Source organism: Pollicipes pollicipes, unplaced genomic scaffold, assembly GCF_011947565.3.
Source record: "Pollicipes pollicipes isolate AB1234 unplaced genomic scaffold, Ppol_2.1 Scaffold_4219;HRSCAF=4965_pilon_pilon_pilon, whole genome shotgun sequence".
In the NCBI taxonomy this organism is placed as follows: domain Eukaryota; kingdom Metazoa; phylum Arthropoda; class Thecostraca; order Pollicipedomorpha; family Pollicipedidae; genus Pollicipes; species Pollicipes pollicipes.
Genome location: NW_023596448.1, coordinates 14,177,017 through 14,199,521, shown reverse-complemented (window position 1 = coordinate 14,199,521; position 22,505 = coordinate 14,177,017). Strand labels below are relative to the sequence as shown.

The 22,505-nt window shown below is 58.0% G+C and overlaps 2 protein-coding genes across 7 annotated transcripts in view; both read right to left on the bottom strand.

Annotated features, from left to right (window-relative positions):
* The window catches only part of LOC119095864 (CBP80/20-dependent translation initiation factor), a 35,683-nt gene extending 14,809 nt beyond the window's left edge, over window positions 1-20,874 (bottom strand). For 2 of the 6 annotated variants that reach the window (XM_037218721.1, XM_037218723.1), the window contains exons 1-4: window positions 20,730-20,874; window positions 18,019-18,139; window positions 14,623-14,691; window positions 9,491-9,583 (exon numbers count right to left, since the gene is read on the bottom strand). In XM_037218721.1, coding sequence (XP_037074616.1) covers window positions 9,491-9,583; window positions 14,623-14,691; window positions 18,019-18,096 — 240 coding nt within the window. In that variant the 5' untranslated portion in view covers window positions 18,097-18,139; window positions 20,730-20,874. Of the gene's footprint in view, window positions 1-6,832; window positions 6,987-9,490; window positions 9,584-14,622; window positions 14,692-18,018; window positions 18,140-20,729 lie in introns of those variants that run through there. The other 4 variants (XM_037218724.1, XM_037218722.1, XM_037218725.1 and 1 more) reach the window with 4 other exon arrangements.
* On the bottom strand, window positions 10,284-12,215 carry LOC119095866 (uncharacterized). Its single transcript, XM_037218728.1, has 3 exons — window positions 11,447-12,215; window positions 11,147-11,209; window positions 10,284-10,732 (listed from the first exon to the last, which is right to left on the bottom strand). The coding sequence occupies exons 1-3, from the start codon at window positions 12,029-12,031 to the stop codon at window positions 10,622-10,624; spliced, it is 759 nt and encodes a 252-aa protein (XP_037074623.1). The 5' UTR covers window positions 12,032-12,215; the 3' UTR covers window positions 10,284-10,621.
* Window positions 20,875-22,505: the final 1,631 nt, after the last annotated feature.

Genomic DNA, 22,505 nt, shown 5'->3' with positions numbered 1-22,505 from the left:
CGACGCATGTGAGCCCGTCAGAGCACGGCCCGGCCTCGGCGTAGAGCACGCGCAGCAGCCGACAGGCGGTGCCGGACTGCTCCACACCCCCGCCGCGCCCGGCACACCGCCCACAACACGGCCACCGCCGAACCACGAGCCGGCCGCCACCGATGCGCGGCAGAGTGCCCAAGGCCGCGGCCGCGCTCCGGCGTTACCCGGGGTGTAAACAGGAGCCGCCCAGAAGCCGACCGACGAGCCGCCGTCTGTCCGGACTGACCGCCCCGCCGCCGGCTGACCCGTGTGTACGCGCCACTGTCCTCGTCCGCAGCCGACGACAGGCCTGGATCGGCTGTCGCCTGTCGACGACGACGATATGACCGCCAGCCAGACGCCGCGTCACTACACAGTCCGAGCTCCGAGTCACTCGCGCACGCCGGCACGTGTCACATCTCAGCAAAACTCGCAGGCTCCGGGCGCGGACAATAGCCTAATAATAGCTCCAAATCCCGCCTGACCAACAGGTTTCCAGCTTGATTTTTCCTGACGAGTGGCCCAATATTTACGAAAAACATCTTTTCAGAACATGAAGCTGCCGCACATGCAGAACAACGGACGCATTAGCACCCTTGTGCCCTTTGTTCACCGGAACACACCGTAACGGCACGGCCCGAAGTACTATCACATTTCGCACTGCATCATGGGCTACCCGTATCCCACATGACCTGGTGTTAAAACCAAGCCATCACAGTCTGCTACTCCTCAATAATAAAACCACGCCGGGGAAAAAAGGCAACATGTGGATCATGACCCGCTGCAGCTTCTAACACTTTCAACTCATGAATTTTGGTTGGCTAAGCCCATGACCTAAAACCTGTACCGAGACTGAAGACCCTAAACCCCAGAAGACATTGCGTTCCGGCCTTCTCGGTCGTTACCTTCGCCACTGTTCCAAGGTATCAAACGGCGCAAGACAGCTCGCAGTCTCATTGAGGTTCTACAGGCTTACCGACATGTGACAGCTTGACGCAAGGTCCAGGTCAGGTAACTTCAGGACGGGTCTTCAGGTCCTAGCTCTCCGACATAATTATTTCAGAGTTCTGATGTTGAGTTATCCGCCTTTCGTTTAACAGGAGATACCGGTTAAGCGGCGTTGTAGAACAAACATTCGTTATGCCGCCAGTGCACGCGGTTCAAGTCGTGCTTACGAGACACGTCGAGTCCTGTCAATATAAGCAATGTTTGTTCTGCGTCATTTGGCCCCTACCACGTGGTATCTCGAAGGTCGTTAACTCAACATAAGAGCTCTAAACTTCTAACGTATGTCAACATTTCTTAAATTTCAGACCATGTCTGTAGCCCAAGTTCTGTTCAGTTCCAAGATTATACGGCCCCATGCCATGTCTATACTGGATCACAAATTTATTTCGTCATTCGCTGTTTTGGCGTTAGCGGAAGTCCTGGCTGCAACATGTGATGATGCATTAATCAGCGATCGGGTAAGCGGGCCATTCAGAACTCGACAGCGCCCCGACGGAGCGGGGGCGGGGGCGGAGGCGGGGAGGGGGGGGGGGGACGGTCCGGGTCTCCGCCGCCGCCAGCCAGTCGGGCGGCGGACGGTCGGCTCGATACGGCGCCGGTGGCGACGGAGGGGACGGGCGACGTGAGCGTGCCGCCGAGCCTGGGCAGACCGACGGCACGCCGCGAGACGGGAGGCGGCCAGTCTCGCACGAGGCCGGGCCTGACGTCCGCACAAGGCGCCGCCTAACACCAACGGGCGCAGTCGGCGCCCCGCAGTCTACACACGTACTCAGGCAGGGGAGGGGATGGGGTCGGGGACGTCCGGAGACGACACACTTCCCGGCCGGGTGGTGATCAATGGTGATCTAATTGATCGCATATCAATGCCAAACCCAGGTGATGTCGGCGCCGTGCTGTCTGCTGTCGCCAGCAGCATCACTGTAACCGCCCGACAGTGCTGCCGCACGGACTGGATACTGGCCAGGCTCCTGCTGCTTTCTCAGCCCCAGCCCCAGCCTCAGCCTCAGCTGGGCCGAGCAGCGCCGCCGGCTGGGGGCGGGCGCCGCTCAGCAGTCACGCACGGCCGCCGGCTAATTACCCGAACCATAACTGGGTCGGGCGGCGTCTCCGGCGCCACTCGTCGCCGGGGGCCCGGGGTCGGCCGCCGCAGATCGGGGCCGGTCGACGGCCGATAAGCAACACTGGCGGGCGCCGGGGCCGGAGACGGCAGCTGCCGCTGCGTGACAGCGCCCAGCTGAGGGTCGAGCCTCGCTGACGACAACAGCTGGGTGCGGCCGACCCAGTGCGAGAGGCAAGCAAACGGAGCTCACACGCGCCCCAGAGGAATGACAGCCCAGGAAGCCTCAGAATTTGGGTGATGAACGAGGGTGAGGACGGCACCTGACGGAAAGCCGTGCCATTTCTACCACAGCTCCACTCGCTCGGACACCGCAACCAATGTGAAAATAATCTTCTAATTAGCGGGAAGTGATGAAGCCCCGGAGCGATCACGTCATCTGTACAACTCCGCATGGTTTACAGGCTGGTGTCCGAGCGACGCGTAAAATACGCAGCGCACGTGGTGCCATTTATACGTGAATGGTTAAATGAACACCACGAGGGTTCACGGGTAAGTCAATGCCTTGCTATCTTTCCAGGACGGTCGTGCCTGTGCCGTACTTTCAATTGTCCGAAGAAGGTTTACCGCAGAAGTTATCAGATACATCGGAAACGCACGCAGCTTATTGGAAACAGCTATATCTACCGTTCCGAAATTCACCGTACGCTCCGACTGAAAGGATCTTGACAGAAAGTGCTGGCTGGCACGCTAGCTGAAACGTTCCAAAACTCCATGCTTTCCAACATTTGTGACATCCTTACGCCGTAAATGTTCATCACTGAAGCCAGCCGCCTTGCCAACCACCCACATCCGTGCGTTCCCCCACAGCGCCAGGTGTACGTGCCTGGTGCCCAGCCACTGTGGACAAGCAGGCCCAGCACCAGCAGCTGAACATCCAGATGGACACCTGGACTGCTCATGGATTCGAAGCGTCTGCCATTTGGTGGCCGCCAGATTTGGCCACCATCCAACGACGCATGTTTGCTGTTTCGCCGCGCGTTTGCTGCATCATGGCGCGCCAGCACGCGTCTCGAGCCGCGGAGACGCGTCAGACCAATACGACATGACGCCACGCCAACAGCCTGCGGACACATGGAGCAGTACCGCACTCGTGTAGTGCGTGCATCACGAGCGCGACTCCCGCCTCCTGCACACTCACTGCGTGCGGACACATGGAGCAGTACCGCACTCGTGTAGTGCGTGCATCACGAGCGCGACTCCCGCCTCCTGCACACTCACTGCGCACCATAACCGGCCTCTGGGAAACCAGAGGTACGGGGTTCGATTCCCCGCGGCGCCCGCCCTTCCTGCCAAGGTGAGAGGCAGGCGACGCCATATAGCCTCAGCAGCTGAGTGCGTCGTAAAGCCCAATGACACACACACATACGCACACTCACACACCATAACCAGCTTGTAATGCACCTCACGGACGGTGCACCCGCCAGATTCACGTACATGGTCGGGAGCTGTCCCCACCGCGCTGTTGCCTGGCAGGTGGCGCCATGCTGCCCAATTCGGGGGATACACGATGGAGCTCATTGTTGGCGGTGCAGAGTTTGGATGTCCCATTGTTTGCGCGGTGATCGTGACGACCTGCATGGCGCCGCGTGACTGGGTGGCATGCTCTTACTTGACCCATTTAAGAATGACGTATGGCATGTTAAGCGAAAGCTTTCACCTAAATCTGGCATGGACGAACACACACACATTTATGGTAACTTCATGGGTGAATAGAATCCACCTAGCCGCGCCCAGAACTGAACGTCCAGAACGAACAGCTGCTGTGAGCTAATGGGGTAGGTATAATGCGGGCGTCCATATTCGGAGATGGACGGGGAGGGGGTGGGGGAAGTGACGCGAGTCGGTGACGTACAACACGGACACAGACTGACGTGCACAGGGGGACAGATGCTTGAGCGCGCCGTGCGTCTGCACGCACGTGACGGTGGTCAGCACGGGACGGCGGACGGCGGAACAGCTCCGGCAGACGGCGGGGAGAACGGAGCACACACGGAGCGAACAGACGTGACGCCCGGCCCCTCCAGACCCAGCCATCGCCGGGAGCAGTCGCCGGCAGGTCGGCACCCAGGCTCGGCCCGGGCCCCATCGGCGAGGACGGCGCAGGCGGCACAGCTGTATTGATCTCAGCCTACACTCGTCACCCCCGTCCCAATCATGCCGTGCCCAACCCGGCTCGTTCCGCCGCTCGCCACGGGCTCGGAACCCCGCGGCGCCGCCGGGAGAACCTCCTCAGCGCGGCGCGCGGCGTGGCTGCAGGCTAGCGGCGGCGACGCGTCGCCCGGCACAGACCCGGCCGGCGCACACGGCAGTTGTCCCGTCCAACTGCTGTCAGCGAATCCGACAGCTCTCGTCGACAGACGCCAGCACGGCTCGTTCAACGCCAGCGTTCTTACAACCGACGTACTCATTTAGCCGCTCGTCGCGATCGCACAAATTAGCTACGCCCGCTGCGAAAGAATGTCGGAAACGTCTGATTACCCATCAGCACACTAGGTCGGCGGTGCACGTCTGGTGACCTGACCTGACCTGCTACCAGGTCAGCGGCACGGCGCCCGGTGACCTGACTCCACCAGATCAGCGATGCACCGGACCATGAGGTCAGCCGACCACCGGCGCACCGTCCGCCGACCGGACCTGAACCCCGCCCGGTCAGGCCGGTCTGACGTGGGCAGGTCAGGTGGGCGTCCCTGCGCCCGTGCGCCGACCGCACCTCGTGCAAGGCCAGCCAGCCGCCCGGGAGCCGGCGGCCGCCCACAACCCGGCTCCGCCAGAGCCGGCGGCCGCCCGGGAGCCGGCGCCGCCGGAGCCGGCGGCCGCCCCGGAGCCTGCGCCGCCGGAGCCGGCGGCCGCCCACAAGCCGGCGGCGCAGAATCGATCACGCCGCGTCGAGCCGCCAATTTTGACCAACACGGGCCGACGGCGAGTGAGTGAGGACAACAGGTGTGGATTCGGCTGGCGCCGGTGGCCAGTCCGCCACGAGAGTCGCGTCGGCTCTGACCACACCCGACTCTGACGGCTGGCCTTCGCCGACGCCCACCGCCAGCTGTGCATCAGCCCGCCGCCGCACCCGAGGCTCCCGGCTGCGCAGCCAACTGTCTCAAGTGACATGAGACGACGGATAAGCGCTCGTACGTCACGCACTTCTTCTGACTGCACGCATGGGCGCGAAATAAACTGGTCTTCCTGCGTTGTACCTTTTGCATTAATAGCACACGTCATCGTGTTGTGGCTCTAATAGCTCCCTTCGCGATGTTCCCACGCACAAATCGAATTAACTTTACGAATCACGGTTTGTTCGGCGCCGTGCCGGACATGTTTGACGGACACGCCAGCACACGCTGCATCATCACGCGAGCTCCCTGACGGCGGCGCCACACGGTCAGCAGGGCCGCCGACACGGCCGGCGAGGCCGCGCCCCGGCGACGGTCGCTGCAGGCCCGCCTGCCGGCCGACAGGGCCGCGGCACTGCCAGGACGGCCGCCGCCCCACAGCTGCCGGGAGGCGCCGACCAACAGTGAGATGTCGCCGCTCCGAAAGCCTCCGACGTATGCCGATGGCCTGTCGGACTGACAGCCGACCGTGCTCGGTTTCGCGGCGTGCCGACGAGTGACGGCACATGATACGCCGCGGCGGTCTCCAATTACCCGCACAGTGCGGGCGGCGGTATGACTTCCGAGGCCAGGCTAGGATGGCACACGCAGAGCGCCATGTGCGTCTGCTCCCGGGAATGACATAGACGTACTGGAACACCAAGCGAGCTACATAGTCGAACCATCGCGGGCAAAATCTAATGCACAACAAAAACAGCACCCAAATAACAAAGTCCACATCGCCCAAAACGCACGCCATACGTCGGCTAGCGTGCGTGACCTGCATGCACGTCACAGCGGCGGCAGCGGACGGCGGAAGGGGCGCGGCCCGTGCTCTCGGGCCCCAACCCGGCCACATGTGGCGCGGCCGGTGCTTGGCGCTCGGCAGCGGCGACCCAGTGACCTTTCCATCACAGCCCGGGTGACACGCGAACGGTGGGTGTGGCTGACCGCCGGACCGCAGGACCACAGAACCGTCCGACCGCCGGACCGCCGGCTCGACCGGTCGCTGCTCTCCGCTGACCAGTGATGGGGTGTGAGTCTCCTTAATCGGCGCCCCCGCTCACGCTAACTATAACTGCCGATCGTCATCACGTAACGATCGCCCCGCCGTCGGCCGGTCTCGCAGGTCTCCAGCGTTAGGGACATTCCCGTATTAGTCAAAGTGATGCAACTAGCCAACACCGGCGGATACGTGGCCGGGACTGAACAGGTCACCTGCAGGGCTTGGGTCCGCTAGCGGCCGGCTGTTTGGCGGCCAGGATCCACGGAGCTTGGCCCGCTCAGAATACACCGTCGCGCGACGAGGACCACAGGGAGTGCCTGAGCCCCGCGGAGAACTGTCACTGGAGGGTGCACCGGCGACTGGCGGCGGGTTATTCAGCGGACCGGTCGCCGACCGAGGGCCCCTCGGAGCGCGCGGCTCCCTGACGGAGGCTACGGCTGGGAGGGCGCCGGCGCTGACGTCAGCAGCCCGGCGCCGGCTGAGCGGGGCGCCGAGCGTCTCCGGCAGCCGGCCGGGTTGGGCCGTGACCGGTCACCACGGCCGGTCACGGGGCGGGGTCACGGGCGCCGAGGGCGGGGTCAGCTGCGCCGGCCTCACCTGCGCTACCTCCCCGCAGAGCATGTTGCCGCCGCCGGCCGGCCGCTGCGGCGCCGCGGTGCTGTGCGGCCGGTGTGACTGACGCTAGCACACCCACCCACACACACAACCCGCCACCGCACGAGTGAGGCGCGCGTGCCGCCGCCGACCGCCGCCGCCGCCCGTCGTCGAATGCGACGTCATGGCAGGCGGCGGCCCGCCCTGCCAGCCGACGAGCCGCGCACGGGCCGGCGCCAACCCTCCCAGACCCGGCCGCCGCCGCCGCTCTCTCCACCCTCGTTTGCCGGGGCTCGCCAGTGAGAGTGACAGGCCGACAACCGACCGCCCGACAAACGGACCGACCTGCCCCATGGTGCCACCAACCGCTGGCATCAGCGAGTTGTCAGGGGTGGGTCGTTATAGGGTGTCGTTTGGGGTAGCGCGGGGCTCTGACGAGCCTCTGATGACTTGCGACCGCCTGACTCATTCATCAGCCCCATGAACGTGCCAACGTTCTCGTGCGTCGCTCACCACCGGGCAAGCGGCCGAAGTTTGGCAAAACGGGGTGCTAACAGCGTGATTTTCTTGCTGTTTGGAAGTGGCTAAAGATGACACTTTCCAAAATCCAAGCAAATGCCATGTGCATAAACGGAAGCGAAGCATCCATTCCCGAACATTAACAGCGTCATCATCTGGTCGGAATGACGGAGGGCTCCTTGTGGGACCCTCGGGGTCCATACGCCTTTTAAACATCTTCTCAGGGACCTCTGCCACATCCTACGGAAACCTGCGAACTCGGAGCATGACAATTTCTCTTCCTCTTGTAAATACTGAACGGCTTCAGTGAAATCAGCTTGTTGACGAATGCTCGTTTTCACTCCCCGAAAAGGTTCGCGAACACGCCGTGAAACTGTGCGCGCTTTATGCTCGGATTCGTTTCCAAACCACACAGGAGACGCGCTGCACGTGGGAGCTCGTGGTAGAAAACTGGATGCCACACATCCAGCGCGGCACCAGCAGCACTTTAACTCAGTGGACCAGCAATCTTGCCTGCTGCGAACATGATGCCACGGACGAACATACGGCATAGAGTGCGGCTGGAGACGACACTTGGTTCATACCACTATGTCGCTGAGATCCACAGCTCATGCAGATGTAATGGACACATGCTAGCCGGGGTCCACACCTGTCACCAAGACCACGAGCCAGCGCTGACGGTGGACGCCTGAGGGAAGGTCAGGGAGCGATCTGCGCCACTCAGCGCGAGCACAGCGAGTACGGCCCGGAGCGACACGACGCTGATGAGGACAGCTTTGGCAGCACCTCAGTGGACTGGCCGACTCTCAGCCCGCGTCGACATCGGGCTGAACAGGACGGCGATCGCCGACGCTGCCGCCGCCGGCCCGGTGACGGATGACAGACGCCGACCCGTCCGTCACCGCCCCGGCGCCCGTCACGGCCACCGCCGCGCCGAACATCCGTCACGCCGGGCGCCGGTCACCGGCCGACGGCGCCAACTGACCAATCGCCCGAGGCGGAGCTGACCGACGGCCAATCAGCACGTCCCGACCCGGCGAGCGTCAGCACCAGCCAGCAGCGGCACAAAGGCGGGGTGAAGACGTCTGTTGACGCCGGTCATCCGCCCGGTCCCAGCGCCCCCTGCTCTTTCAAAAGCCAACACCAAAGCCTGCCCATCATCGCGTTGGGCTTGTTTTACCACGTAAAATAAGCCAACAACCAACTTGTGCTTAATTCCGCCGAAGTCTATGAAATCAACAGTCACGGGGAACCGTGCCGCAGCTGTTTTTTTTTTTTTTTTTTTTTTAGAAGCCAAAGCACCCCGGTGGTTGAATTCAGCAAGCTACCACTGGGTTGAGCCGACCGCCAAGCAGCTGCCCGGTGAGTTGAACAACAAGTAGGAGAACATGCATATGGCCTTCAGGGAGCATGACGCGCTGCGGCGCAAGCCCAAGCGAAACTACTCAGCCAAGCGGCGTCAGTCGGGACAAGCAATGCCAAAGGACAGACACTTTCAGTTCAAAACGACGTCGTGAAAGCGCGGTGATTAATTCTGCCTGCCACTGCCTAACAATGCTCTCGCGGACAACGTCATAGAACAGTTCCGAGGAACAAGATAGGTTATGTTTCAAAAGACGACCTGTGAGAACAAGTCGGATTACAATCGCAAATGACAGCCCTCTCCGTTGTGGCAAGGCACCACGGGCGGTCACGCGACACAAAATGCTTCTTCAAGGTTGGAAGACTACTGGAAATTGGCCCCGCAAGTCAGGAAATGCAGCTTGGTGTCATACGACGAAGTTAAATTACGCGCAACCTACACCAAGCATCAATCTAGCCGCCTCAGTTTAAAACCCCGCGAGCTCCGACTTCTCCTGCCTATTTCCTTCACCCAGCAGTGCAACTGGAGCCGGAAGCTGAATGGCCTTTGGTACACTGTTCGGCTGAAGCCAGCCCATCCAGCATGACGATATCAAGCTCACAACGCAAACAAACTCCCGAAATAAGCACTGCAGCAACGGAGCCGGTGACCGTAGCATAGCAGGCCGCTCGGCACAAGCGTCCAGCCTCAGCCGAGCCGAGCGCCACGCGGCGCGGACCAGCGCGGGCCGACTGCACGCTCGCGGCCGCTGCCATCTGGCGGCGCGACGGAGCACTGACCAGCAGCATGTACTCGTACTCGAGCTCCTCCCAGTACAGCGCGTCCTCCAGCTCCCAGTCAAAATAGGGGTTGTACAGGGCACGTCCGAACGGCTGCAACGCAGGAGGGGAGGTGGTCAGGAGAGGGCGTTCAGGAGAGGGCGATCAGGAGAGGCGGCGGTCAGGAGAGCGGATGTCATGAGAGGGCGGTCAGGAGAGGGCGGTCAGGAGAGGGCGGTCAGGAGAGGCGGCGGTCTGGAGATGGCGAGAGGAGGCGGTCAGGAGGGCGGGCGGTCAGGAGAGGGCGGGCAGGAGGGAGCGCGGGCAGGAGAGAGAGTGGCGAGGAGAGGGGCGCTCAGGAGAGGGGGAGGTCAGGAGAGGGGGAGGTCAGGAGAGGGGGAGGTCAGGAGAGGGGGTGGTCAGGAGAGGGGAGGTCAGGAGAGGGCGGTCAGGAGAGGGGGTGGTCAGGAGAGGGGGTGGTCACGAGAGGGGGTGGTCAGGAGAGGGGAGGTCAGGAGAGGGCGGTCAGGAGAGGGCGGTCAGGAGAGGGGGTGGTCACGAGAGGGGGTTGTCACGAGAGGGGCAGTCAGGCGTCAGGCGAGCGGGCCAGCGCAGCGCGTCGGCCGCTGGGCCCCTTGACCGCACGCGCCGGGAGAGGACAGGCCGTTGATGCGCCCACTGTAGGAATGTAACGGTCGCAACGGGAAACCGCAAAGGGCGTCGAAAACATGGTGTCAAACGACGCCATATAACAGCAACTACCATGAGGAGCGACAATTTCACGCATGTTACTGCAGGTACATGAAGCGCGTGTCATCGGAGAACACGAAACAAGCGAGAACATTCGTGTTCAACTTACCTTGGAACGAAGAGAGGGCGATACGTTTGGCGCGCCACTTACCATACGTTTCGGGAGAAATCGAAATGCACCAAAAAAGACCCACCTTGAGGATGGTGACCACAAGGTGATTGGTAGTCCCCATAGCTTGCTCCCTATTCACGGTCCCACCCCAATTGCGTGCAAATGACACACCTAGTCGCCGAGCTCGGGTAGTGCGCTCAGCACACTCAACAGCTACCAGAGATGTGCATCACCAAGCCGAACAGAACTCGCGCCCTAAACCAATCAAGACACGTCCAAGAGATGCCATATCACCACAGCGTCCCGCCGGCGTCTAAGACTACCGCGAACACTCGGGGGAACATTAGCAGGTGCGTGCTTCGCATGCCGATAAACCAATGCCGTCCGTGCGTCGCTTTGTCCTGGAAAAGAACGAAGGAACAATTACGGGAGAAAGAGAAACGCAGCACGAATGGTGCGACGCCCGCGACCAGGCATGACCACATGCACGTTCGCGGTGGGCAGCCACTAGCCGGTGTGATGCGGTGCATTTCTAGGGGTCTCCTACGGCAGTCACACTGCGCCAAAACAATCATCAGGTATATATTCATAGCATCAACGGGATGCCGACCTGCGCAAGTGAACATGTATTCCTCAGCCAGTCGTGGCATGAGCGAGCGTATTATTTCCTCAGTTTTCAACATCCTCCCTCTCACTGGCGAGCTTTCAACACGCACGGGAGCCAGCGAGCAAACAAAAGGTGTCTATTTCGGACTTTTAGACAAAGCAGGACCGTTGACGCTAGTGGCGGGCATGCCGTTCGTGCTCCAACTTACCCAGAGCTCAAAAGCCCATTTTCCGCCGCTGTTGATGTTCGTTGAACCGTCTCTCACAGCCACCTGCAAACAAGACCGGCTTAATAACCGAAAGCCACAGCAATGGCGTCATTACTTTGCTCTGTCGAAAACGCACGGTCAAACGGCAGTGCAGTATTCCGACCAGCCTTCTGCTGAGAACTCCATTCGCACTCCGGCCCGTCGCCATGACAACCGTCGCATGCCACCGCATCCAACACCAGCCGCAGCCAGGGCGACACACCTCCGTGCCCGGACACCGCCCCCAGACGGGAGACTCACCGGTCCGGCTGATCTGCAGCTCAGACTTGGGGTCTTCGTCGAGCCCGGGCAGCCCCGCACGCTCAGACCGGCCGACAGCGACCGGCGAGCTCGGACGCTGCCGCCGCTGGTCACGCCCGTCACGGTGGCCGGCTCCGAGACTTCTCCACCGCCAGCCACGTCCGTCTTGGCCGGCTCCGAGACTTCTCCACCGCCAGCCACGTCCGCCTTGGCCGGCTCCGAGACTTCTCTACCGCCAGCCACGTCCGTCTTGGCCGGCTCCGAGACTTCTCCACCGCCAGCCACGTCCGTCTTGGCCGGCTCCGAGACTTCTCCACCGCCAGCCACGTCCGTCTTGGCCGGCTCCGAGACTTCTCCACCGCCAGCCACGTCCGTCTTGGCCGGCTCCGAGACTTCTCCACCGCCAGCCACGTCCGTCTTGGCCGGCTCCGAGACTTCTCCACCGCCAGCCACGTCCGTCTTGGCCGGCTCCGAGACTTCTCCACCGCCAGCCACGTCCGTCTTGGCCGGCTCTGAGGCTTGCCCGCCGCCAGCCACGCCCGCCTCGGCTGGCTTCGAGGCCTGCCCACGACCGGCCACGTCCATCTTGGCCGCCTGGAAGACCTCCGCTGCGGGTGGCAGCGCTGGGGAGCGGGCCCGGCCAGGCGTCGTCTGCGTCACGGCAGAGCAGGATCTGAGCTGCCGCTGGCCGCGCGAAACTGCGGCCCCCTGCCCACCGCCCGAGGAGACCACCTCCGAGAAGCTGCGCTGTCGGCCGCTCAGACAGCTGACCGGCCTACACCGCTCCTCGGGGGAAAGAGTATCCTGCAACAGTGGAGGCGCACTTCAGGCGGAGCACATTCGCTATCTATGTTTCATATTGCTGCTCTACAACCACTACGTACGGACAAGGTAGTGTCTCTAGGACAAAGCTTTAAATTCTCATCGTATTTCTCATCAAATTCTCACAAAAAGATGTCTACCAATAGCTACCAGTCTCGCTGCCTGTCCACTGCACAAAAGGAAGCAGCGAGCCCTTGCCTGTTCTGCGTCTGTCCTGGCCGCGGCTGTCGTTCGGCCGGTCACCGCCAGGTGGCTGGCGGCGCGCCGTAGCGGCGCGGGAGCCGGCTGCGCTCCGCGGCTCCTGCTGCTGCCGGGAGCCGCGGACGGAGCCGGAGCCCGGACGGCACCTGCCGAGGCAGTCACTGCCACGGACGCCACGCGTGTGCCGCCGCTGACGGCCGGTGGCGGAAGCTGAGGTGTGCGCTGGGCCCCACAGGCGACGGTAGCAGTATTCGTGCCGGGCGCTCTTCGCCCAGGGACAGCTCGGACTCCGCCAGGCGGCACTGGTCTCTGCGAACAGCAGTGTGTGATGTGCGTCAGATACTGATCAGGTGTTCATTCACCATCAACGACGTCACCGGATCTACGCACTAGTGCCTTACGGCGTGATTGGACGCATATTGCACACATATGCGCAGTTGGAAGGAAATCTTGCATCTTGTGCCTGTTCAGCACGGGAGTTTCGGTAACCCATGCCGCATGGGTTGCCGAAACTGCAGCCATGACAGGCTGCAACGCTTCGAGGTCTGACAACAAAACCCAATCCCTGGCATACCATAACCAAGTGTCCCCTTATTCAACTTTCGCGTGATTTGGTTAGCCACTATGTTTCTGACAGAAGCCAGAGCTGTACCAGCGGCAAACGCAGCGCCAGCTCGGCCACGTCGGCAGTACGAGGCAGCGGGAGGCCGCCTCCGCCTACCTGCGGCACCGGTGGCCTGGCGTCGCCGGCCGCCGGCGGGTACGAGCCGACCACGGGCCGCTGATGAGGGCCGGCCGCCGGCGCGCGCACCACCTCCGAGAAACTGCGCTGCCGCACGGGGCCGGCCGGCGGTGCCGCCGCCACCGTCGGCGGCGTCGGCACCGCGCCCGCCGGCCGGGCGCCGCGGCCCGACAGACCCGTGTCCTGCGGCGCGTCAGGTCTGGAGGTTAGTGGGAGCAGCTGGCTGCCGCGCGCTGAGGCCGGGCGTGAACTGCAAGCGCGGCGACAGAGCTCGATGCCGACTGAACGCGGCGAGGGCGGCAAAGGTCAGGGCAACATGTTTAAAGACGAAGAATCAGAGCCTTGCTGTCACTGCGACTCACATGGGAAACTCAACAGAATGTATACGACCAAACTGCCGAATATCGTGAAGTCCTGCGCACCGCGTTCTTGTATAAATTGAGTCATCGATCTCGCCCGGGGCTCTGCATCGGGAACTGGACTGCCGACAAGCACCTTCCCACCAGACCAGACCTGCGCATTAGCCAGGAGCAGGGCCACTCACCACTTTGGCAGAGACGTTGGCGTACGCCTGCGACCGTGTCCGCAGCGAGGCCGACCTCACGTCGGGGGGTGGCGGCAGCCGCCGCTGTTGAGCAGCACCACTCTGCAACTCCGCACTCTGTGCCACTGCACCCGACACTCCGCACTCCGCGACACCACACCGGGCACCCCGTGACACTGCACTCGACACTCCACGCTCCGCGACACCTTTATCGAGAACTCTACACTGTAACTCAGCACTAACACTACACTTTGCAACTTCGCCTGCAGAGTCCGCACTTTCTGGCCTTGCATACTATTACATAATAGACCAATTCGGTAGGCTATCAATACCAAACTGCTTGACCTGGCTGCACCCAGCATCTCGCAACGCACACGTGCCGCCGCGCCCGTGACTTATGGCACCACACTCTGGGCCGCTCTGTCCGCCACAGCCTGCCGCCCTTCTCTCCCTCTTTCTCTCCCTCTGAGACGCGGCGGGCACTGCCGTCGCTGCGATGGCAATGATGACGGGCCGACGCACAACAGCCGCGCACGATAATACAATCGGTAGCATCGGTCTGTTTGACATGCGCTATTTGGACGACCAGTAGCTGACGGAAGCGTACCTGGCACCATAACACGCCCTACATCGGTGCCGCCCCCTCCCCCCCCCCCCCAAACACAGACACACCGGCCGGGAGCCAGGTTCGGCCGCGCATCCGCGGATCTATCCCTGACGCACAGCAGATATCTCGCGTTACTGTCGTGCACCATTCACCAGCGCCCACCTTACCACCTGTAGCTGACCTCGCTGCCGCCTCGCCGACCGATTTACCAGCTGAGAACGAACGAACTGCCAGCTTCCAGCGGCCGACTCAAAACTCACCACGTGGAACGGAGGCGCCGGGTTTGCGAAGCTCCGCTCGCGGCGCAGGGCAGCAAAGTTGGCGGCCTCCTAGCGGCGGGAACGTGAGGCGGTGGTTAGAGCGGCGCTCAGGGCGCGTCGCTAGCGGTGATCGCAGCGTCGCGGCATTCCACGCCGGCCGACGCTGATGTCAGAGACAGCGAAGCAATGCCATTAGTCAACGAGAGCGCAGGGGACGCGGGATAGCGGTCAGACGTGAGGGTTGTCGCAGTCCGCTCCACGTCAGCCGGGGAACATGAGCACAGTGACGCCACCAGGCACGTGGCAGGCCGCATATAGCATCTTATATGTAAGACATATAAGAAAGATATCCCTGCTTCCAGCAAAACTCGCTGCTTCACACACCATGCAATAAAAAAAACAGCTGCAAGACACAGCTGCCCCTCCGTCCTTTCCACGCAGCATTCTGCACCGTTGCAAGTCTTCTCGAACCGTGATTTCGCCGCAGCCGCTCATCGGATGGAATGGTCCAATGCTGCCGCGGCCGCCAGTTCGCACCCCATGATCGGCAGGGCTCACCGAATATAACGGTGGAGCTCCTCCGGGGTGAGGCTGGAGGTCCGCAGTTATGGCACGATTAAAGCGTCACCCCCGTGATATGTCTGTCATTAATTCATCGGCTTCGAACGTTATGTTCGCTTACAGGCCTAAAGGTCCTTGTTTAAGCTAACACAAGCAAACCAAAGCACGTCAGCTGATATTAGGATGAAGCTGCCGCTGAGGAGCTGTCACAAGGTGATGCTGTGGCGGGTGTTGCCTTCTCTTCACCTTAGCCTCTGCAGGCCTGTCGCACCATCACAATCAGCCGCTCACGGTCACGTGGGCTATTTGTGGCGCCGAGCCCCCGCTGCACATTGCGTCACCGGGCCGTCGGCGGTCTGCCCGCCCAACAAGGCCGTCCCTCATGGCCTGGGCTCGGCCCACGTCAGCCGTGCAGCCGTCCCGTCCGAGCGTAACACGGCCGTCACGTGCGCGCCACCAGTTCCACCCCCGCCCAACCCGCAGCCACGCCCAGCTCCCACACGGACGCTGCATGTACCGCGGGAAGCCGCTGGAATGTGCCGCCGCCCCACACGGCAGCCGCGAATTTCAGCCGCGCCGCCACGCCGGGGGCGGGGTGGCACGCGCCAGCAACAACGGACTGAGGGGGGGGGGGGGGGCCGCAGCGGCGCGCCGTCGTCGCGTACGCAGCGGCATCCAGCGGCCGCATACCACCCGACCCGGCGACCCGACGCTGGGAGCGGCGATCCGGAGCAGCCGGCTGGGACCCCGGGCCGACGACCGTCGTCACCGACCGGCTGGGAGGGGGGCAACGGCGGCGCTTGCGGCGGCTGCTATGCATGGAAGTGTGGCTCAACGTCAATTGGAACCGAGCTGAAGACAGGGATACAGGTGCAGTTAGGCTTCTACCCTTCAAGACGGAATTTACCAGTCGCACGAAGCAGACGCGTTGCGCGGTGCGGGGTGGATGAAGCGATGACAGTTTTCGACGCACCACTTGTCATCATGGAGATGCTGCTCCAAAAGTAAGCTGAGGGAGTCAGCCACATTTGGCAGCTTTCAACAATGTGTAGGATCTTTGTGGTGGAGAGCCCGCAAATGACAAATGGCAAATGATGCTTAGCCAATTGGCAAATGATGCTTAGCGCATAGTGTGAAAGGGAATGAAGAACACACCAGCAAAATATAGTTCATGATAAGCCTCCAGGACCGTGGCACCAGCAGTGCAATGCTAACTGGTTGATGGGAATGGGTAAGAAAATATTTTGAAGAAATAGGGCAAATCAAATGTGCTAACACGACGAATACAAGTCACGACATACACCTTGTTCGATGACCTCATTTCTCTGTCTCGGCCAGTTGCCTTCGTTTCCATAGCATTGTTACTGAGAATGGCCAGCCTGCAAATGACTAGACCCAGGGGCTGCTGCAGCGAGCCGGTAGCCGGCGGGTGCAGCGATAACACACAACATTCTGAAGCCCGAACGACGCAGAACAGGTGACGTAAATTGGGAGGCATGTGAGGTATGTTAAATTCGTCCGACATGGCCACTGCAGGTAGGGGTGGGATTGGCGTAAGGGGTAGATACTTTAGCCACCAGTAAGATAGGAAATTGGGGTGCCAAAGTACTGACTCTGCCTGTAACGTGTTGAAATGAAAAAAAACTGCCTCAAGTGGCTCGTTTTAAACGTCCGCTCTCTCCACATGTGCATAATTCAGGCAGTCACATTGTGCATAAAGTTTCACTTTTCAGATGAAATCAGATGAAATGATGAAATGTCCGGGAGGCAGTAGGTATTCAATGCGGAACATTATCTCGAGCGGCACACTAAGCAGATGCAGAATATGTGGGCCCTGAACCGGAAAGAACCAAGCAGCACATCCAAACGGTTATCCATAAGGCTAAGCTGCTGATGTTCCGTAAGTTCCGTACAGAACCTGTCTGCGAGCCTCCGCACAGCAGCCAGGAAACTGAACTTGGTGCAGACTTATATGATCTCCCACTCAAAAGATGGTGCCGCGAGCGTGTGTCCGAAAACCCGTATGGAAAGCGCAGAAAAACAGACTTATCACGGAAGATACTAGAAATTTTAAAGAAATTTACAATTTTATGAAATAGCCGTGCGTAGCACCCAATGTAACTACTGATTTGGAAATGACTACAAAAACTTCTCGCATGACCTGCCCTTACCTAAAATCACCATGCACATGATCGCACACGCATATGCGCAAGCAAACACGTGCGCACACGCACCAACACGAAGAGCGCATACACACAAAGACGTAAATAGGACAACGGTCGACATCTAGGGCCGTGTGTCATCCTCTCTCTCCTTCAGTCATCAATCCCAAACTACCGTCAGACCCTAACTAACGGACATTCCTAGCACCGGGCCGCGTCTTCGAAGCCATCAACGTCTGGCTCCCAGCCAAGTTTCCAATCATGATATTGATACAACAGACACAACAAAGACGGGACCGCCACGCCACCGTGACGCTCGTATTCTCGGCGAAGCCAGCACGACGCCAAGAGCGAATCGACCATTTTGGAGCTTTTTTGTCGATAGATGCGGACTTGACGCAGATCGCATGTCATCAGGAGCCTGTTACATTGCCGTTCAACAGCGAAGCAAAGTTTACCCATTCAGCTAGTGGCAGATGCTCCAAAGCCGGCCAAAAACGTCATGAATATTGAGCACCCTGATAACGCACATCCCCACAAATCCTTTTGAAGAGGCCGCCATCTGCAGCTGTCATTATACTGGATGTAGTCAGCACTAGTAGCAGCCAAGCCAAGGACAATGGCATACGGGGACGGAGAGTTGATCCACACTCCGATCTAATGATGTACTCACCGATCTGCTGGGATGCACGTGGAAACTCCGTTCCCTCCGCATAGGGTAGCCCTGCTGTTCTTTCTTGTTTGCTTCCATAATTACAGCACACGATTGCGATTGGGCCAGGTCCACAGGTTTGCTGGAAAGGTTAACGCGCGTGAGCCCTTGGATCAGGCGAGATATCCGCATACACGCCACTTCTCTTACGGTGGTATGCCGGTGGTACGTATGTCGTCCTGTTTTACACTGGCGTCATCCCCGCATCAAGGCAGCAATGTTGCATTTTAGGCTTCGAATCCTGGATTGGAGTGGTAAATACCGCATAGGCCCTGCGTGATTAGTGAAACTCTGATTTCCCAAACTGCTAAGATAGATGCCTATTGGTTCACTGCTGCTAACATGCCGTAATGCCTATTGAAGACTGCGGCATGCCGAGTTGAACAAAGGCTTTAGCTGTCGAATAAAGAAACTTACGCAATTGCTACCAGATTTAGCCGTACACGTCGCACGTTACAAGGTGTGATGGTTTGAGGCAGTGGAGCGGAATGAGCCTTTCCTGGTTGATAATGCTCCCCAGGGGATATTTTCCAACAGTCCTGGACAAGTATGGATGGGTTCAGGATTACCTTAGTTAGCAACGCTGGACTTGATTGACTTTGCTATTGGCCCATGATGGAAGTGATAGTATTTAACACAGTAGTGCAGTGAGGGATAGCATGCAGCGAAGTACGCTAATCGCAAAATTGGTGCGACGACAGTTGGCGAATCCCATGTTTTGATATACGGAGACCAGCATTAGCTGTTTAAAAATGTGTTTTTGGAGGGGGAAGAGACCGCCCTTTCACATATAGGGGCGGCGCAGCAGGGGAGGGAGGGGGGGGGGGGGAGCAGAGAGGGCAGCTGCGCCCATGCCGACAGTCAGGGGGCACAAGCATGCTTTCTCCCACATAAATTTTGAAAAGCCCTTTTCCCACAACGAAGGCCCAGTAACTGCCCGTAGATAGCAAAAATTCAGATCAAGGTGCCCCTATAACTAATAAAGAGTAACAAATCCGGCTCAGAAGACTCTTTTCTACATTGAGAGGCCCGTTTTTCTGGCTCATGAGGATACCTTTGCGAATAAAGTAGGACATGCTCCAGATTGGGAGGCGCAAGGTTGTGCTCAGGAGGCCCCTTGCTTGCCCGGGAGACCACCGTTATGAACTAAGAGGCCCTGGTCTGGGTAAAGAGGCACGCTCTGTGTCAAGGAGGACCCATTTCAGGAAAAAGGGTCCCATTCTATGCATTAGATAGCCGTGGTTCCGAATCAGAATGCCCTGCTTTGCGATACCAAAGACCCTCGGCTAGATTTAGAGCCCCATTTGTCCATGGAAAGCATCCTGTTCTGGACTAGGAGACCCCTCCTTACATCAGGCGGCCCTGTTTTAGGTTACTGACACTCTGATGGGTAATGGAAGTACCACGTTATTGTTGTTTTTTTATTATGTGCATTTATTTGCTTGGATATGACGCATGAAACAGTGTGATAAAGGAGCACATACTCTTGGTACCGCCCCCCCCCCTTGAATACGACTCTGGTCAAGAAGTATCCTTGCGAGCAGTCACCATTTTGTCCAACAGCCCTCCCCCCTGCCCCCCACCAAAAATCCCTGCCACCACCCCGTTTATAAAGGGAACCAGGCACTCTCACGCATGAACGGAACCACCTCTGGGATGTTACTGGCTCAATGGTACATAGGCAAAGCACACTAACAATCAAGTCTGTTCACAAGTGGGAACTCACGCGAAGAACTGAAACTCATGCGACTCCAAAGGTCGTTACGCCCACGAGGCCCACGTCAAACATGCTGCGATCTCTGACTGTAGCTATTAATCAAGGGTGCAGCTTCTTAAAATGAATTGGGGGCCTGAGCAGTGAAAAACGAGACAGCCCACCCCAAATATACCCCATCAAACGGGCCCCTTTCGAATTCGGCCCCCTTTCTTCTAAAAGCTGTGATGGGGGAGGGGGGGTTCAAGCCCCATCCAACTGAATAGGACACTACACCCCTACATCAGCTCGTTATAGTGGCACTACCTCCTCGCCATTTGCTTGCTATGAAAAACATGCATTTTGTATTTGATCTCTACCCTTTACTTGCCTGCAGTATTGAGCCCAGATTTAACATGCGTCATGCCTACAGATCCAAAGGGCAATGGCCTTCCACTCAGACAACAGGTTTATACGAAACTGAGTCATTTTGCAGGAATTCGTCTCAACTTGCGAGGCTTGGAAAAAATCAACATTTGATCACGCTGAGGACAATTCTGGACATGCATCGGCCGTTACTATGGTTGTGCGGATGTACTCTGTCAGCACATGCCTGTGCAACTACGCACAAAATCGAAGCAGAAAGCAAACGAAAGCCAGCGAACAAGTGTGTGTGCTGCGCCCCCCCCCCCCCCCCCCCCCCCCCCCACCCCCGTGTGCCGGCTCCGACGCGGTTTGCTGACATAAAGCGTTAATGGATGGAAGAGAACGTATAGTTAAATTCAGCCGGAATGAGATGGGGCAGTAAGAATCCATCGCACACGATCACATGTGAGCTTCCCAGAAGTCTCCAGGAATCGCAAAGCTTAAAAATAGAACAGACCCGCCCTCCCATGGCTCGTTGCCAATAAATGCCGTACGACGCAGACGAAATGCCCACAGAGTAAGATTCTGTAAGCGTAAAAAAGATGCTACTCACCTTTTACAAGGACAGCCAATATCGTTCGAATTATTTTCGAATCCACCAGATTCGAGCTTCTTTCGTCCACCTTTCGTCTGCACCCAACATCCGCTAGCGCAACTCGCACCCGTCGCCCCTCATCGTTGTCGTCCTGGTAACGCCGCCAAAGTCGGCCAATAGATGGCGGGGTGGCCGCGCAGCAGAACCCGGCAACGGATGAAACAGCAAATATTACTATCACTGTACAAGAAGTTTCTAAGTAAAATTTAACAGGCACCTTCAATTAAACATCAACCAGAAAGAATGTGCATTGTAGCACCAATGACTCCTGTAAGGATGTAGGGACCGAAGGGCGTGAAGAAAGGTTGGAATACAAGGCTCCTAAATTTGGCTTCGTGTTGTATCTGATTGTGATTGATGAGATCAAGCATAAAGTGTTACGGGAAAGAGCATTGAAGGATGGGTTAGACAGCGGATAATTCAGAATATCTAAAATGAAGGGAGGACACCCTGTTAAATTATGTTTTTAGGTCCAAGTACGCATCGTGAGTGTATGTTTGTAGCAGATGCGCTGTATTAGCGTCATCATTAGTTTGTTTACAATTTTGCATTTTTCCAAAGCGTGACCGTTGTGTATTGCAGGGTACGTAGGGCATTGCGCTAAAGGAAAAAGGCAGCGTGATCTTCGGCCAACTGCAGTCTACATCAGATGTAATTCCTGCTTTTGCTCGTTTTCTTTAGCGGAGATGGATAATAATTTCACGCTTATTCCTGTTCTGTGCGCGATGTAGTGTGGTGCGGTCAAATGTTAAGAAACTTTTTGAAATCCGTCGGGAGGCTGCAATACCATGTTGAACTTTTGCAGTAACATACAAACTGTGTAAAATGTGCTCTGCTCTGCATTGAAATCATGTCACAATGGTTGATCACAAACCTGGATATAATCCTTGTTATTTGCAGCAACATGAGATAAGTACTTGTCACCCTTTCTCAGTTGCCACACACTTTTTGTCACAGCACTGGAAAATAACCAATTTCAACACATTGATGTTCCCCTGATAGCTCCCTCTGATTTCAGGCACAGAAAATGTCACTGTTTGAAATGTATGAAGCCTCACCATGTGAAGATGATCAATTTGGTGATGTGTATTGCCCCAAAGAGGATCCACTCTACCTTGGAGGGTCACCTATCCCCATGCCTGGTACATCATATTGGCAAAGCTATGATTGTTTGTTTTCTCTTTGATGATCTGCACTGCAATCCATGTATTCATTTACCAGTAGCAATCAGCAGAAGACATACTGTCACACTCACTGGTTAAATTTTGTTATTTATGATGCGTTTGTTGAGGGATGCATTGAAATGTGGTTTAACTTGAGTGCTTCCATTTTCCCTCGAAGTTCAGTCCACTATTATGTATTTTGTACTGGGAATTTACTCCACTTTGAAGAAATCTTTAACATTACAATATTTTGATCATTTGTGACAAAGAATAAGCGTGAATGGCAGAAAATGTCTGGCACAACTGCCATACTCCCATATGATGTTCAAGAGGGAAAGCAACAGTCATTTTCAAGGGCACAGCTCCTTTGCAGACAGCAGTGTCCTGAAATTTTTGGATTTTCTGTCATATAACAGTGAATTGTGTACATCTCCCAAGCATATTCTTGAGTTATTTCTCTCTCTGTGGCCATATCAGGCTGCATGCCCAATTTCTGTACATGTTTTAGAAATATGTAGTTTATAATAGCATTTTGTCACAAAATTCACTTTTTCTCGTTTAGTAGTTCTGC

Bases quoted from the DNA above. Each gene is read 5' to 3' on its own strand.
- LOC119095866 (XM_037218728.1), bottom strand. From the start codon at position 12,031: ATGGACGTGGCCGGTCGTGGGCAGGCCTCGAAGCCAGCCGAGGCGGGC. The intron at 11,210-11,446 runs GTGAGTCTCCCG...TCTTGTTTGCAG, and splicing joins GCTGCAGATCAGCCGGACCG to GTGGCTGTGAGAGACGGTTC. The intron at 10,733-11,146 runs GTAAGTTGGAGC...GTTCTTTTCCAG, and splicing joins AATGGGCTTTTGAGCTCTGG to GACAAAGCGACGCACGGACG.